Raw genomic sequence first — 17,916 nt, 5'->3', positions numbered from 1 at the left:
TCCGATACAACACAATATGCACCAATCCAATCAAAATTGACGGAGAAGATTTGGAAGATGTAAAAGCCTTTACATATTTGGGCAGCATCATTGATGAACAGGGTGGATCTGATGCAGATGTGAAAGCACGGATTGGCAAAGCAAGAGCAACATATTTGCAACTGAAGAACAACTGGAACTCAAAACAACTGTCAACCAACACCAAGGTCAGGATTTTCAATACAAATGTCAAGACAGTTCTACTGTATGGGGCGGAAACCTGGAGAACTACGAAAGTCATCATCCAGAAAATACAGGTGTTTATTAACAGTTGTCTACGCAAAATACTTCGGGTCCGTTGGCCGGACACTATTAGCAACAACCTACTGTGGGAGAGAACAAACCAGATCCCAGTGGAGGAATAAATCTCTAGATGGTAGGAATAGGTAGCCCAGATGATGAAGCAGGCCGCCCTTAGTAATATTAGTCGTAGTAAAGTGACATGACGTTGATCACTACTCAGTGGCTAGTCATTTTTTAAATATTTCAGTCCTATAAGAGATTGGCAGCTTGTTGCATAGCTCAGTGGTAATGTTTCTAACGGCAAAATTATGTGTTGTTAGTTTGATATCAAATGAATGGATAGGACTTGGTGTCTGCCTCCGATTCCCAGTGCAGTCTGTACTTTGGTTTACTTTTTCTACTTTTCCCTTGAGGATTCCAATCTAGGACTTGCTTTGTAGGGCAAACTACGACTGGAGCTGCTACCGGTCCCGAGCCCGGATAAAGTAGGAGGATAGGGCATAGGGTTGGCGACCCCATCTCGTAGAAGACCGACTCTCTTAGAAAGCGCTAACCCGAATGTAAATTTTATTGGGGATTTCATTTCAAGCTTTAACTTTTGAGTTATTCTTTTCACATTTTATCTGGCAAGTTGGGATGTTCCACGTTGATATGTTCACAGAATATATATATATAGCAGTAGATGATTAAAATAAAGTTCCCTATAAATAATACACTTTTATACGTAGTATTGACTTACTAAATGAATTGGAGGGGAATTTTAGAGAATCGTAGACGCTAAGCTATTCATCAATGTGTTCTGACTTTCATGTAAAAACTGAGGAGTCCTACAGGAAGAAAAAGCCGTCCAGTGCTTCCAGACTTTCCATGGTGGTCTAGCTTCAATTGACTCATGATCTCAACTATTAAGATTACTGTAATATCCAAAAATCCCTTCTGATATTAATTTATATATGCTCACTAGTGACTGAAATTCTTGGAGTTCTAGTGAGAAACAGTGACCAATGAAGTTCAACCGGGTCTGTTGTGAGATAGTATCTCACTGAAGACAATGGTGGGTGTGTTGCTCAATGTTGTGGATTAGTTGAAGTTGTAAATTAACACCGTTGGATGGTAGTCAGCTCAATGTTCTAGTAGTGGTTGAGCGCTCGCACGCGAGACTGATATGTCCTGGACTCGAATCTCATGGGGGGGTGCGCGATTGTGGATGCACACTGCTGAAGAGTCCCACAGTCGCAAGAAACTGCTGTCCAGTGTTTCTAGGCTTTCCATGGTGATCTAGCATCAGTTGACTCATGACCTCAACTATTAAAATTTTATGAGTCAATAATTTAAATGAGAATAATTCAGCATAGAAATTGTACTTTTGAAAAATTAGTTTATAAAAAGATATTGTTCATCAAATATATCTTATCAGCTGATTGTGGCTAGAGTTGCTTTGAAAATTTAAAATGTGTTCGAACTTGTCAATTGAGAATTTATTCTACATCTAGAACAATCTACTGAGGTTGATCGCACTGAGACTGGAACTCAATATTTAACCATTTAAAGTACAATCAAGAATATCGAAACATCTCACCTCTAAAAGTGTATATATCGACAAATATTGATCAAGTAGATCTATCCACCGATATATGCAATATTGAGCGAGTGAGAGAGAAAGAATTTATTGAATACACATAGCACATCACAACTGATACAATACATATATGCTTAGGTCACTGATTATATGATGATAACACAGTACATTCATCATCATCGTCATTATCTCTTCCAAACATTTTCATGACATCATTAACAAATCAACAATATATCACATTGTTCAAGGTTAATATTGGATGAATGAGACAGATCCACAGTTTGATGATGATTGACTATTAAACATGAAATACTTTATCAATTGTATGATCACTAGTACAGCATATTACTATCTTTGATGTAAATCATTATAGAAAATTCTTTCTAACTATATTGTTTCAATGATGACACATTTGAATGAGTACACAATGCTTTCACATATAGAGCAAATGAAATATGGTTAGCAATAGAATTGTGGAAATATATTTATTGGTGTTTGGGACTCGTCAACTAGATAATGTGATCACTGATTCAAGCGAAATGTAATGAGCTCGAATCCCGAAATAAATGTCAACCTTGAAATGTGACAGGTAAGTACAATCCACTAGTTACATATAGGATGAAACACGCGTCCTGAATCCCACTACTACTCACACACACATCTATTCTACATAAAATTGTGATATAATGATTAGATTGAGGCAATCCGAACAGCATGCACATATGCCAACTCACATTGATGAAATGTCACTTCAAATATCAACAACGAGACTGAATTCTGTAAGCTAGATGGTAGTGTCATTATGAGATTGAAATCCATCTCTAGTATACACTGATGATTTCATCTAAATAGACAGTGACAGTATTACGATAACAATTATCCAGTGCTCAACACATTGAACTTCCAGAAAGTGAATTCGAGCTCCACTTACATGTGTTTAAGCAGTTGTCATATAAAGTGTAAGTAAAAGTCAAGTACTTGGTAAACAACGTTAATTAGAAAGCATGTCTAAAAGATACAAAGTACGTTGAAGATTCTCAAATCGTGAACGGAGACTTTTCTTTCATTCTCCATTCTATTATCTTTTATACTCATCAAATTATTCCATTCCAGAATACCTCTTCATGTCCATGGTTAAAGACATTCACTTCCCACTGATCAGTAGTTATCGTAGTTGAATATTGTCCGTAACCAACACATTCAATTCAATTGTGTTTTACTCTGAAGACCCACTCCTCCAAATCACTATCATGTTGATGTGATCTGTCTTCCATCGATTGATTTCTGAGTTTGACAATGATTGTTATTGTATTTAGTTGTCAGATCTTCCATTACTATTCCGTTCTTCATTGAAGCAACAACTACCCTTTCATTGATGAGTACTTTAACTGGTCAGTCAGTCAGTCAGTAACAACGTAGAACTTCGTACGTACGTACATCATTTTGAGGTGCTATACCACATTAGCACAGAGATGCAGTTGTCGATTCAAATCCCGTAGTGGTAGAGGTAGTATGAGTATAAACAGTAATCGGAAACATTCGGGTTTGAAGATGTTATTAAAGAAGTACGACCCAGTGAAATAAATTTGGGGTCCGCGTGACTATCGTAACCAATGGTTGGAGACTCTTGGTGACATGGCTCAGAATCGACCATAATGGCGTCGGTGTATACACTCTCTGTCTTCCCTTAAACTAACAGATTAAAATCGCTTCATATCTTTCTTCCAACGAACTAATTCTTTCTTCCTGTACTATATCCTTATTACAATCTTTCTTTTATATATTACCACCTTTGAATTAACTACTTTTATGAATCTGGTGTTCATCTTGTTGTGTTAATGAGGTATGGCAACTTGGACCGATGCACATATGTGCCTGGTCCTACGTTGTAGCTGACTGACATCGAGTGGATACGTTACGTAATACTTACACAATGACATGTCGACTAGAAGTTAACATTGAGTAATTGAAAGAAAGAGGATTAATAATAATCAATGTAATTATTCGAAGATCAAGCAGTTGCTACGTTGCATAATATATATAAAAAAAAGAGAAGGAACAGAATATTTTGATGAATGGTCAGTAGAATAGTAGTTATGTAAGAATCAAGAGATGGATGTTGAGAATAAGTAAAATACGAAGTTAAAAAAAAACAAGAAGAAGGAAGAATTACGAAGATAGTTTGTTCAGGAAGTCTTCTTTTAAGAAATTTAAAACAATTAGTCCCTTTGATAAATTTCGATAGTTTATCAATATTCTGCTACAAATGCCCCTATACCGCTGGACATGGTAGCGAAAGTGGTTGTACAAACTTCTTTTGGATGCAAAGTTTAGGTTTGTGAACATGGATTGTGATGGCTTCAATAATGTGCAAAAGACGTACTCGTAAATCATGTGGTAAATTTGATGGAATATGGTAGATAACCTTAAAAGCTTTATTCAGTTCAACTTGATGACCTGTGTCAATCAAGTGAGCGAGAATAGAACACTTAGTCACTATTACCTGTCTTTTGCTCAACCACGTATCATCGTATAACAGAACATTATCCGTCGTGGGCAAGAGTGACTAAGTGTTCTATTCTCGCTCACTTGGTTGACACAGGTCATCAAGTTGAACTGAATAAAAATTTTAAAGTTATCTACCATACAAACTTCAATAGTAGTGAAGTGTTCAAATTTCTCCATATACGGCTCACAGTTTGTTCTGTAGACCATGATGTTGATTGATTATTGCTAACCTTTAACCTGTCATTGTTTACTTTCTCACTTCACTTCTACCTGAAGTTTGTGCTGATCATCTTGTTCAGAAGAACAAATGAAAATTCCATGACCAAACTATCCAGTTCACAGAACAAACTTTCATCAAAATCATCCATCTCAGTTACAAATCTTCTCTACTACACTGAATAATCACCATATTGAATTATGTTAAACATGGTAAAAGTAAAGTAAAATAGATGAAGGATAGAAAACATTTATTATTATTATTATTATTATTATTATTATTATTATTATTATTATTATTATTATTATTAAGGGGAATAATGATAGTGTAGTTGCTAGGAGCTTAAGTGATTCATTATCAGTGTATTAGAAGAAAAACACATGGATGTAAGAGAAAAAAAGGAAAGAAAGAAAAAAATTAAGAGAGATTAAGATCATGCCTTAATCAAATCACTAAAAGGTTTTGTATGACCAACGTTAAGGAGTTAAATTTTGGGCTCAGACTAGAAGTTAGTGTCTTCAAGCACTAATGCCACGTTTTGGTTTGGCCGCCCCTAACTTTCTTCGCTCGATTCATTTCTTCTTTTCTATTTTTCAACGGGCTTTTATTTCTCTTTCGTTAGTTTTTCTGCATTCTTTTTCAAATCTATGGAAACGCACACATATATACACATATGACAGGTATCAGTTAGATAACATGTGGCTTTAACATTTTCGACTTTTCATTAATTCATTCTCTGGAAATGTACACTATTAGTTATTAAGCAAAGATGGATAGTGTCTAGCAGTGGAATCCAGGACATGCATTTCGTTCTGTTTTGAACCAGTCAGATGGATGTATTTGCATTCCGGAGTTGATGTTCACTCCATAACTCGAACCCAGTACCGTTTGGTTCAAACGCCATCACGTTATTCACTTAGCTACTGAGTCCTGATAATCACCTGCTTGTGCAATGGGGTGAAATCTAAATTCACTTGGTATTGTTTACTTGTATCTTCCCATTGTTATTTAAGGCTGCAAATGATCAGTCTCTTGTTGGCATATGTGCATTCTGTGCAGACTGCCTCAATATTACCTGAAGTCACAAGCTATTTATTTATTTATTTAAACACATAAACACTGGTATGAGGAGGCACCAAATAGATATGCGCCACATAAATCAGTTGATTTGTGTGAGGGCTGTAATACTGCCCGGGTGCCCAGACCGAAGCAGAGTCACAAGCTAAGTACTAGTTATATTGTTTCGAGCATTCTAATCACTATCAGAAATTATGAAAGGATGACATACTGCTGTTACACGGTTCGTGATTCTCACTTCCATGAGCATCTAAAGAATGCCTCAAGCACTTTGAAGTTATCGGCAGAACCAGAGCCTTATGCTGAAGTTTCCACTTTTATGGATGAGGAAATACTAGGAATTCAACTGATAAATATTACCAACCACCGATTGAGTGTGGCTTTGGATACAACTCTAAGTCACGAAGAAGTTGTTTCTATAGACTCGGGGAAATTCAATGACAGAGATAACAAGATAGACGAAGATTCTCATGCCGACAGACTATGTGACATATGCCACCTTGCTCAGTCGCCAAGTGCGACCGCTGAAGAAATAACTTGAATGGTTTGTTACTGCAATGCTGTTCTTCATTCGTCTTATGGCTCAGACACGCAACCTCAAGTCCCTGATTCGATTGACCATTATGTAGCGCAATTACCGAAGTGTGGTGGAAGACATGGCCGTGCTAAAACTTAGCATCACAGGTAAAACGGCAAATTCATATTTCAGTTACTAGCTGAGAATCTAAGGTTCTTATCCCTATTTCATAAGGTGATTGTTAAGGAAATAAGGAAATGGGGAGATGGAATGATTGTGGGGTTGGAACCAAGATATTGATAGGAGGCTCTTTTTAGAGTTACGCATACATTAATTTCAATATTTATTTTTTAATTCGTCACAAAATGCATCAATAAATCATTGTATTTGCATTCCATATACCTTTTCTGTATTTTCAATGATCGTTCAGCCGTCATTACCTTTAACATTAATTATTCATGAACTAGTTTTACAATTGTATCCGTTCCGTTTTGTAATTTTTATTTCAGTAACCCAATCGCGATCGTTCTTGTGCATGGTTAACGAGGTTATTACAGTCTTTCCGTGCACGTAATATGCAGTACTATATGGACATGATTATCGCCCGACCATTGTTACTAGCTTGACGTGGTGGTCGGGCTTGCCTATCATGATGAACCAATCGATCTATACTGGCTGAAACAATCGTTATTCAATATTGCTTGAAGAACGGCAAGACTAAAAGTAGCAAACCCAATGTCCGAAGGCGAAGTCGTACTGCTGACTGTACAGAGGTGTGATAGCAGTAAGGTGTTTCCTTCAGACAACCAGCATGACAGTGATTCTGCCTTCCCACAGGGAGGGGTTGGGTTAGAAAAGGTCGAACTTAAAAATGCACACCTTACCTTATCTCATGGATATCCGTCTCCAGTGATAAGGTCTCAACAAGTGTGGAGCTAACACGAAAATTACTCATAAAAAGATCATGTGTGACCGACCTCAAGCAGTTGTCTCTTGGGCACTGCGGTCACGCTCTCAGGTCACTATGACCATCTCTAATCCAATTTCCTTTTCAGGTACCTCCAGAAGGACCCTTATACGGTGTAGGCAGCCGGAAAGTGATGACCATTCTTATGCCTCTAACAGCACTCAAGACCACTGTATTCATAATCAACCTCCCTCTTCAATTTTTATTGTTTCTCCTACATCGAATGACTAACATGATTATCGGTACGTATGTATCGAATCCGTTTCGTTGAATGTGCCAGATAAGAGCAGTCATCCGATATTACCCATTTTTGTTTTACATCTTATACGTGAATATGTGAAACATTCACTAAGCCATATGTTCTTCAAGCATGGAAATATAAGAATACGTTCAGCCTTATATTTATAAAATCTTTATTATGTGAGATAAGGCTAATTTTTATTAGCATTCATCTATAAGCAATATCTGTTATCTTACTTTTTTACTTACTTACTTACACCTGTTACTCCTCATGGAGGAGCATAGGCCACTCACCAGTACTCTCCATCCAATCCTATCCTGGGCAATCCTTTCCACTTCTTTCTAGTTATTATTTATCTTTCTCACGTCTACTTTCGATTCCCGATGTTCTTTGGCGTTCCTCTTTTCTGCTTTCCTTCAGGATTTCAAATTAGGGCTTGCCTCGCGATGCAGTTTGATGATTTGCGTAATGTATGTCCTATCCACTTTCAACGTATTTTCCTAACTTCCTGTTCAGTTGGGATTTGGTTTGTTCTCTCTCACAGTGGACTGTTGCTGATTGTATCTGACCAACGGAAATTGAGTATGTTGTGTGGTAGAATGTTTATAAATACTTGTAACCTTTTGATGATGGTTGTGGTAGTTCTTGAAGTTTGAGCTCTGTACAGTAGGAGAGTTTTGACGTTCGTATTGAGGACTGTAACTTTGATATTGATTGACAGACAGATGTTTTAGTTCCATATGTTCTTCAACTTTAGGAATGCTGTTTTTGCCTTGCCAACCCCTCTCCTTTAAGTCTGTATCGGATCATCCTTGTTCATCGATAATACTGACCGGGTGCCTGGAAGATTCCACATCTTCCAGAGTCTTGGAGTCAAGTGTGATTGGATTAGTGTTCTCCGTGTTGTATTTGAGGATCTTGCTTTTCCTTTGTGTATCTTGAAAACTTTTCCTGGTACCGACAGTAGTGTAATACCTCTGTAGTCCAAGCGTTTGCTCAAATCTTTCTTTGGTATCTTGATAAGGTGTCCTTTCCAGTTCGTCGGCACTTGTTCCTCCTCTCAAATCTTCTTGAATAGAAGGTGAAGCATGTTTGCATTTGCTTCAATATCTGACTTCAGTACCAGTATGTTAACTGTGAGAAGCTAGGCTTCTTTACTCCATTCTATCACAGATTAAGGTGTGATGTGATTTTGATGTATAGCATACTAAGAAATGATTTTGAACTTAATATATCCTCTCGTTTTCTTCCCACTAGATTGGGACATCTCAGAGGACATAGCAGGTGATTAAAAAAGCCAAGAATGTACAAAAATACCCAGAATATACAGATTTTCACACTTAATCATCAATTCTTGGAACGTGTTACCTGAAAAAATGCTGTCCGCATCTTCAATTGACTCATTCAACAGAAGACTAAACACTCACGGAAGTATACTACAAAAGGAATAACATAAACCATAGGTCTTCTATCCTCATTACATAAATCTGTATCAGAAGGGGTTTTGTGGAGATTGTATTACTTTCAACAGTTGAGATCATGAGTCAATTGAAGCTAGACCACCATTAAAAACCTGGAAGCACTGGACGGCCGTTTCGTCCTATTTTGGAACTCCTCAGCAGTGAGCATCCACGACCCCGCCTCGCGGGATTCGAACCCAGGACCTATCAGTCTCGCACCAGGCGCTTAACCAAATCTGTGTCTAAATTAAATGAAATAATCATTATAATATATATCAGTACTTGTGAATTCCTTTCCTAAATGGTACCATTCAATCAATACTGATGAAAAAAATGTTGTTTGACCTTAATAAGATTAGTTTTACAGTTATGTATTATGATTATTTCATTGTAACAACAAAAGTATTTCTATGAGTCGAAATGAACTAACATTGATAAATTCTTATTAAGCCTTATTGAAACAATTACATAATCAATTAAGAATAATAATCATTATGTGATTATAATTTATATATTAATAAAATACTTAATTATAGTTCATCAAATGCCATATCAATTTCATTGATTCTGAAATGGCGTTTGACAGTGTAGATAGGAAACTTTTTCGAAACTATGGAGTTCCTGAGAAGATTGTCAACATTATCCAGAACTCATACGATGGGCTACAGTGCAACATTATGCATGTTGGACAGCTGACAGATACATTCCAAGTGGGAACCAGAGTCAGACAAGTCCGTTTACTCTCACTCTTTCTCTTTTTTTTGGTGGTTGACTGGATTATGAACAACTTGACATCTGTGGGAAAACACGGAATACAATGGACAGGTTGGATATGACTAGACGATTTGAATTTTACAGATAACCTAGCTGTCCGATTTCATACAAACCAACAAATGCAGTTAAAGACAGCCAATGTAGCAGCAGTCTCTGCATCAGTAAGCCTCAACATACAAATGGGAGAACCAAGGCCCTCAAAACTAACATAGAGAACATTAATCCAATCACACTTGATGGAGAAACTCTGGAAGATGTGGAATCTTTCACATACCTGGGAAGCATCATCGATGAACAAGGAGGACCAGTTGCAGACGTAAATGCGAGGATTGGCAAGACAAGGACAGCATTTCTACAATTGAAGAACGTATGGAACATGGAACAATTGTCTGTTAACCAATATCAAAGTCACAATCATCAATACAAACACCAAGACTATTCTATTGTATGGAGCTGAAACTTTGAGAAGTAGATCCGGGTCCAGGGTTTCTTGTCGACTACCTCCAACCATTATCTAATCTCACAATAGAGCACGCAGTGTCGAGTCACCTAGGCTGATGGCCACATTGCATCATGGTCTATAGAATTCGATCTGCACTAATAAGGACTAGACACGCATGACATTGATCGCCACCCAGTGATCAATCAATCGTGACTTCGAGAAGTACTACCACAACCATCATCAAAAGGTTACAAGTATTTATAAACATTCTACCACACAACATACTCAATGTCCGTTGGTCGGATACCATCAGCAACAGCCTACTGTGGAAGGGAACAAACCAGGTTCCATTTGCAAGAGGAAATTAGAAAAAGACGTTGTAAGTGGATAGGACATGCATTACGGAAATCATCACACTACATCATGAGGCAAGCACTAACTTTGAATCCTGAAGGAAAGTGGAAAAGTGGAAGTCCAAATAAAGCATTTCGTCGGGGAATAGTATCAGATATGAAAGTGATGAATAACAAGTGGAAAGAACTGGAAAGGATTGTTTGGGAAAGAGTAAGATGGCGATTGCTGGTAGTCGGCCTGTGCTGCTCCATGAGAAGTAACATGAGTAAATAAGTAAGTAAACGCCACGATATATCTTCACTGTGGATAACTGTGGACACATATTTGACTGGAAAAAAATGTTAAGATCTTGGATAGAGGGAATACTAAAAGCACTAGGAAATTTTTAGAAATTGACACTTAGATCAATCAGCAATCAATAAACACATTGAAATTGATCCAGTCTATCAATCAGTTAATGAATCAATCGATCAATCAGAAAAATAATAGGCAAATATAGGATCAAGAATCAAATCAGTAATAGATACAGTCAAAATAAAGAGGCAGATAGTGACAGATTGGAAACCGAGAAGAAGAGAACATGAACTGATAATGATTGGTATGGGATGGTGGAGAAAATATGTAGTTCAAGTGGATGATTTTGATGGAATCCTGTTTTCTGAGCTTAATGGTTTAGTCGTGAAGCTTTCATCATCCTTCTGAACGACATCATCAGCACAAACTTCTACTTGAAGTTTGATATGGAAATGAAGGAACAATGAAGTCTAAGACAATTGATGGATATTTTGCAAATGAAGTATTTAATATAGGGTTGTCAAATTTTACCAAGATGTTCTATAATATTGTATCCAAGTACAGTTGATTATCTCCATTGATATTCTCGTTCACAGCATTATCTCAATATTTATCCACAACTAGGAGTGTAGTATGGTGGTTGAGTCAGATTGATATGCCTTTTTTATACAGAAATTAAAACTTAGATGGAACAGTCTGACAGAATTTTTTAACAAACGAAAATTTCGAATGCAAAAATGCAATTACACCTTTCAGAAACAAGTACTTACCTACTTACACCTGTTAACCCTCTTGGAGGAGCATAGGCCACCACCCATCAGAAAAATCAGCTAATCAATCAATTATTTCTAAATTTCTTGTACTATATCGAAAAAGTTTAAATCACTATGTGGTTCAGGAATCATAGTAACTGTGCAAAACTTCTGGCCTTTCACTAAGATAATGGATAGTTTCTCTTCAGTCTGGACAACGGAATTGAAGTGTTCGAATTTCTTTATATATAACTCACAGCTTGTCCTGTAGACCTCGATGTTGATTGGTTCTTGTTAATCTCAAACCTGTTATTGTTTACTTCTTTGTTTTGGTTGTGTCACTCATTAGTTTAAGATCAACAATTACCGATCAACATCAAGATCTACATGATAAACTGTGACCCATATGTCGAAAAAATACGAACATTTCACTTTTGCTTGAAGTTTATGCTGATGATGTCGTTCAGAATAATGAAGAAAGCTCCACGACAAAACTATTCAACTCAGAGAACAAAACCCCATCAACAAAAAACAAACATCAGTATAGGGTTGTAAAGATTATTAAGTTTTTAATTGAGATCATGAACCGATTGGTGTTAGACCACCACTGAAAACCTGGAAGCACTGGATAGCTGTTTCATCCTATTTTGAGACTCCTCAACAATGTGCATCCACAATCTTGCTCGCGGGATTCGAACACAGGGTCTTTAGTCACTCGCGCGAACACCTGACCTCTAGACCACTGAGTCGGCATCCAGTGGTATTAATGTATAACCTCAACCAATCCATGAAAGTGCGCGACCAACTTCCGTTGTACTGAGGTAGATATCTGTCTCTACCCGACAAAAATTAGCTCCACTGGTCACGGCTTTTCACTAGAACTCCGAGAACTCCCTCACGAAGCTAGTCACCAGTGAGCACATGTTAATTATCAGTATAGAGGTTGTGGAGATTGTTAAGTTTTTGAGTGAGATCATGAACCAGTTGGTTATTCGTTCGCGCGCGAGACTGATGGCTCTGGGTTCGAATCCCGTCGGCGGGATCGTGGTTGAGTACTGTTGTGGAGTCCCATAATAGGACGAAACGAACCTCCAGTGCTTCCAGGTTTTCAATAGTGGTCTAACATCAATCACTTCATGATCTCGATCAAAAAACAAACAAACAAATAATGTGTATGTGTGTGTGAGATAGAGACATATAAACTTTACATCGATTACAAAAATAAATCTTTACTGGACACTTAATAATGTGGTTCTACAATGTATATTTAATTGTCAAAATAAGTTCAAATTATGTATAATGAAATGTAAACAAATCAACCAGTTTCATGTCATGTTTCATTGAATAATCACTAAGTATGTCTTACTGTGTATGTGCATGTGCGTGTGTGTATTTGTGTGTGTGTGTATATATATATAGATAATCGATACAATCGATCACTTTCTATTATTGGAATATTCAATTTAGTTATGTTTCATTCATACGAACTATTTCATGATCATGTTCAGATTGATAAAGAAGAAAACTTCTGAATGAACTAATCTCTGTAAGAGAACAGTACCAGCAATCACATTAGGAGTAAGGTGAATATCATTAGTGAAATGAGATATGGTAGTAATTGAATAATATGACAAATTGATTAGATATAAAACAGTGAAAAATTGAATCCTGTCTTAGTAATCTAAATGTAACATACTTATTTGAGTAGTCTAGATTAGATATGTTGAAGTAATCGGCTACTCATTGTTTTCTGGTCTTCAGTGATTATTTAAGTAAGATCAGTTTAATGATGAACAGACATGAAAATGATGAATAGGAACTGGAAACAACTGGAAAGGATTGTCTAGGATAGAGTTAGATGGAGAATGCTGGTAAGCGGCCTGTACTCCTCTATGAGGGCTAACAGGCGTAAGCAAGTAAGTAAGTGCCCCCAAATGCCCTGGTACGGCCGAGAGTAGGGTGGGCCCGCTCTCCCTCTCGAAATACTCTCACACGGCCACGCGTATATAGCCTCTGCCAGGGAAGGCCTACTCACTGCCTTCTCGTGGCTGCGGTGTTGTTTACGAAAATGAGAGGACGAAAAGCGAATGTCCGGCGCTTTAACCGGGTTCCAAACCAATGGTGAACATGGGCTCCAGTATCCTGCGGGAACAAATGGCGTATGAACCAATTGTTGGTCACCGGCTTCCATAGGACTGCATCTCCTTATGATGCTCCATTGCCTTGTGGATCCGACCTTCAGGTCGAAGGCTCGGGGAGTGGCCCCCTAAGAAAACCACCTGGTTCGGTTTGGGCACCCGGGAAGTATCACAGCCCTCACACATATCGAGTAAGATTTGTGTGGCGCATATGTATTTGGTGCCTCTTTGTACCATTATCTATGTGTTGAAATAAATAAATAAATAAAAGTAAGTAAGTAAGTACAGTCGTATATATATATATATATATATATATATATATATATATCTATATATATATATATCTATTTTAAAACTAATTCATTTAATTACAAGGTACTTGAGTAATAACTTAAATCTAAATATGAGAGCTGATGATAATACCTGGCTGCTCAAATCGAACTAGCTAGAGTGGGGTTATAATCTGGGACTTAGCGACTAAAAGTTCAAAGCCTTAACCATGAAACTACGTCACTCAAATATACATATCATAGATAAATGAAAAGTTCTTTGTTAGAAATTATTGAGTTATGATATTTGACTAGATGCACTTAAGGAGATAAGTTGTTATTGAATGAGGGGATTTATAGAATGTGAGAAATCTATAGTCATTACTAACTTAGACCTGTTACTCCTCTTGGAGGAGCACAGGTCGGCCAACAACATTCATCATTCAATTCTGTCCTTGATAATTTTTTTTACAGTTCTTTCCAGTTTCCATGCGTCCTTTTGATGTTTGTTTTCAATTCCCGGTGCAGTGTGTCCTTTGGTTTACCTATTTTCATTTTCCCTTCACGATTCCAACTTAGAGCTTGCTTCGTGATGCAGTTTGATGATTCCCGCAGTGTATTTTTTATCTACTTCCAACGTATTTTCCTAATTTCCTCTTGCATATGGAAGTTGGTTTGTCCTCTCTCACAGTGAGCTGTTTCTAATGGTATCCGGCGAACGGATATTGAGTATTTTGTATAGGCAATTGTATTTGTACTATTTTGATGATGTTTGTGATAGTTCTTGAAGTTTCAGATTCATACAACAGAAATATCTTGACATTCGTATTGAGGATTGTGACCTTGATATTGGTTGACAGACAGTTGATTTGAGTTCCATATATTCTTCGATTGTAGAAATGCTGTCTTTGCTTTGCCAATCCTCGCCTTTGCATCTGCATCAGATCCACAACCTTCATCTCTGATGCTACCCAAATATATGAAAGTTTCCACATCTTCCAGAGTTTCTCCATCAAGTGTGATTGGGTTGGTGTTCTCCGTGTTGAATTTGAGGATGATGTTTTTTCCCTTGTGTATATTGTGTCCTACTGCTGGAGTGGCTGCTACTGCACTGACTATCTACACCTGAATTTGTTGGTTTGTATGGGATCGAAGGGCTAAGTTATTTGTGAAGTCCAAGCCAGCTGTCCTCCATACAGGATGTTACACTGTAGTTCATCGTATGAATTCCCTATGATATTGACGATTTTCTCAGGTACATTACAGTGTCGACGAAGGTTCAGTTATGTTTCTTATTCACGCTGTCAATTGCCTTTTCATGGTCAAGGAAGTTGGTGTACAGTGACAAGTTCCATTCAATTGATTGTTCAACGATGATCCATTGTGTTGCGATTATGAATGTTGATATAGAGAGATTTAATAAATTGTTTTTAGACAAATAATTTAGATTTTAATTTGTAGATGACCAAAGTAGATTTAGACTTACATCCCTCAGAATCTTTATTTGGATTTTGCAAAGAAGTTCTAAAGAATCGTTCAGAAGTGAAATGTTCGGAGTCTGCTACATCTTACAAAATACATGATATATTCAACCTGTTTTATCCCTTGTTAAACCATGCTGGTTCGACATGCGTTCGACAATTGATCTCAATAAACGACACGTGTATCAATTTAAATCTAAGCAGAATGTAATTTGGATTCATTAATGCCCATAATTAAGGAACTTATATTAAATAAGTGAATCCTAACTCAGTCTCCGGGCAGCATCATTGACGAACACGGTGGATCTGATGCAGATGTGAAGATGCGGCAAAGCAAGAACAGCATATCTACTAATGAAGAATATCTGGAGCTCAAAACAACTGTCAATCAACACCAAAGTCAGAATTTCAATACAAATGTCAAGACACATCTACTGTATGGGGCGGAAACTTGGACAACTACGAAAGCCATCATCCAGAAGATATAAGTGTTCAACAGCAGTTGTCTACGCAAAATACTTCGGATCCATTGGCCAAACACTATCAGCAACAACCTAGTAAGCGAGAGAAAAAATCAGATTCCAGTGGAGGAAGAAAACAGGAAGAAGCTCTGTAAGTGGATAGGACACACACTGAGGAAAGCACCGAACAGTGTCACAAGACAAGCCCTCACATAGACTCCTCAAGGCCAAATGAAAAAAGGAAGACCAAAGAACACATTACGTCGAGAACTGGAGACAGACATGGGGAGAATGAACAACAGTTGAATAGAAGTAGAAAGGAAGGTGCAGGACAGAGTAGGTTGGAGAACGCTGGTCGACGGCCTATTCTCCATTGGGAGTAACCGGTATAAGTAAGTATGTATTTAATGTATGATTATCGTAATTTACCAAACTATCTGAGTGCTCATTCACTACACTATGACATCATGTCTATGGAACACCACATACGTGTCAATGATAAAATTCTAGAACTTAATTAAAAATTTAATTTAATATGAAATCGATTGTATTCATGTAAATGGGTCACATTGTTATTTTGGTCAAGTGACTCTAGTTCGATATAGATGGATAGGTTTGTATGTATGTATGTATGTGTGTGTGTTGGTATAGCTTGTAGAAACACTCAGTGATCAATCAATTGAATAACATAATCTATATATTGATTAGTTGTTTGATTTCAATTTCGGAATTCTTCAACAGTATTCTAAAGTTTCATTCCTTTGTCTCTTATTTGATTAAGTTATATCCTCATCGTTTATTACTTATACTTGGAAAGAAGACGAACTACTACAATTCCTACAACGTGAAGTAACAACACATAGACTAGTACAAATAAGGATTTATGACGCCCCCCCCCACATTCCAAGAGAAAAACACCACAACGACCCTAATGAAAAAAATACACTCATTCATCTATTGATCATATACCCATTTTGATGATTAATTAGATTGAAATCACAGTTATAACAAATCACATGCTTTGTGTCATGATGGGCACAGTTCATGTTAATTTAATACAAAACTATTGTATCTGGAATAAACATCACACTTAAATAGATCAACTTTAACATGAAGTTTACGCTGATGTTGTCGTTCAGAAGAATAAATGAAAACTCCACGATCAAATCGTTCAGTTCAGAGAACAAAACTCTATCCAAATCATCGACCGGAGTTACAAAATCTTCTCTACTACACTGAATAATCACCATATTGAATTAAGAAAATGGAAGTAATATATTTGAATAAGAATCAATAATGAGACAAAAAAGAATATAATTGTACCTTTTTAATCCGGTCATATCATCTTCATTTCTTTTCTTAAAATGGAATAAATAAGAATAAGAGTGGCAGTGTCTGTCATTGAAAGGCGTACCTCAGAAGTACATAAACCTTGTGAAGGCTGTTTACTCAAACACTACTAATCGAGTCAGGGCTTATGGCGAATTGTCATCTACTTTTGCAACCTCAAGTGGTGTCCGTCAAGGCTGTCCACTTTCTCCATTTCTGTTTAATTTAATCATAGACCTATTGATGGAAATAACATTCTCGTCGACTGAATTCTCGGCTATTGATCTCCTTCCAGGAGGTCCACTTATCGACTTAGAATACACGGATGATATAGTCCTGTTTGGTGAAGACGCTGATAAAATGCAGAGTTTTCTGGTAGCACTGAGCAACAATGCCAGAATGTTTGGAATGCGCTTCTCTCCCTCTAAATGAAAGTTGTTGTTTCAAAACTGGCCTGCGTCAACACCTGAACTAAGGATAGGGAGTGAAGTAGTCGAACGCGTTGACAACTTCACTTATCCTGGAAGTCTGACCAGCCCTAATGGGTTGATGTCTGACGAAATCTCAGCACGGATTCGAAAAGCTTGTTTGGCTTTTGCCAACTTACGTCACCTGTGGCGAAGGCGAGATATCCGTCTATCAATGAAGGGACGAGTATACTGTGCGGCAGTTCGTTCTGTCCTACATTACGGCAGCGAAACCTGGCCATTAAGAGTAGAAGATACTCGTAAGCTACTAGTATTTGACCACAGATGCCTTAGAAATATTGCTGAC

The 17,916-nt window shown here is 37.3% G+C and overlaps 1 protein-coding gene across 1 annotated transcript; it reads left to right on the top strand.

Annotated features, from left to right (window-relative positions):
* The first annotated feature begins 5,536 nt into the window (after positions 1-5,536).
* Positions 5,537-7,771, top strand: MS3_00000753 (uncharacterized protein). Its single transcript, XM_051208399.1, has one exon. The coding sequence runs from the start codon at positions 5,866-5,868 to the stop codon at positions 6,202-6,204; it is 339 nt and encodes a 112-aa protein (XP_051064209.1). The 5' UTR covers positions 5,537-5,865; the 3' UTR covers positions 6,205-7,771.
* The last annotated feature ends 10,145 nt before the right edge of the window (positions 7,772-17,916 follow it).

Source organism: Schistosoma haematobium, chromosome 7, assembly GCF_000699445.3.
Source record: "Schistosoma haematobium chromosome 7, whole genome shotgun sequence".
Lineage (NCBI taxonomy): Eukaryota > Metazoa > Platyhelminthes > Trematoda > Strigeidida > Schistosomatidae > Schistosoma > Schistosoma haematobium.
The sequence above is the reverse complement of the archived record's forward strand: the minus strand, read 5'-3'. Positions and strand labels throughout refer to the sequence as shown.

What these genes read in the sequence shown, in the direction of transcription:
- MS3_00000753 (XM_051208399.1), top strand. Translation starts at nt 5,866, where the DNA reads ATGACATACTGCTGTTACACGGTTCGTGATTCTCACTTCCATGAGCAT.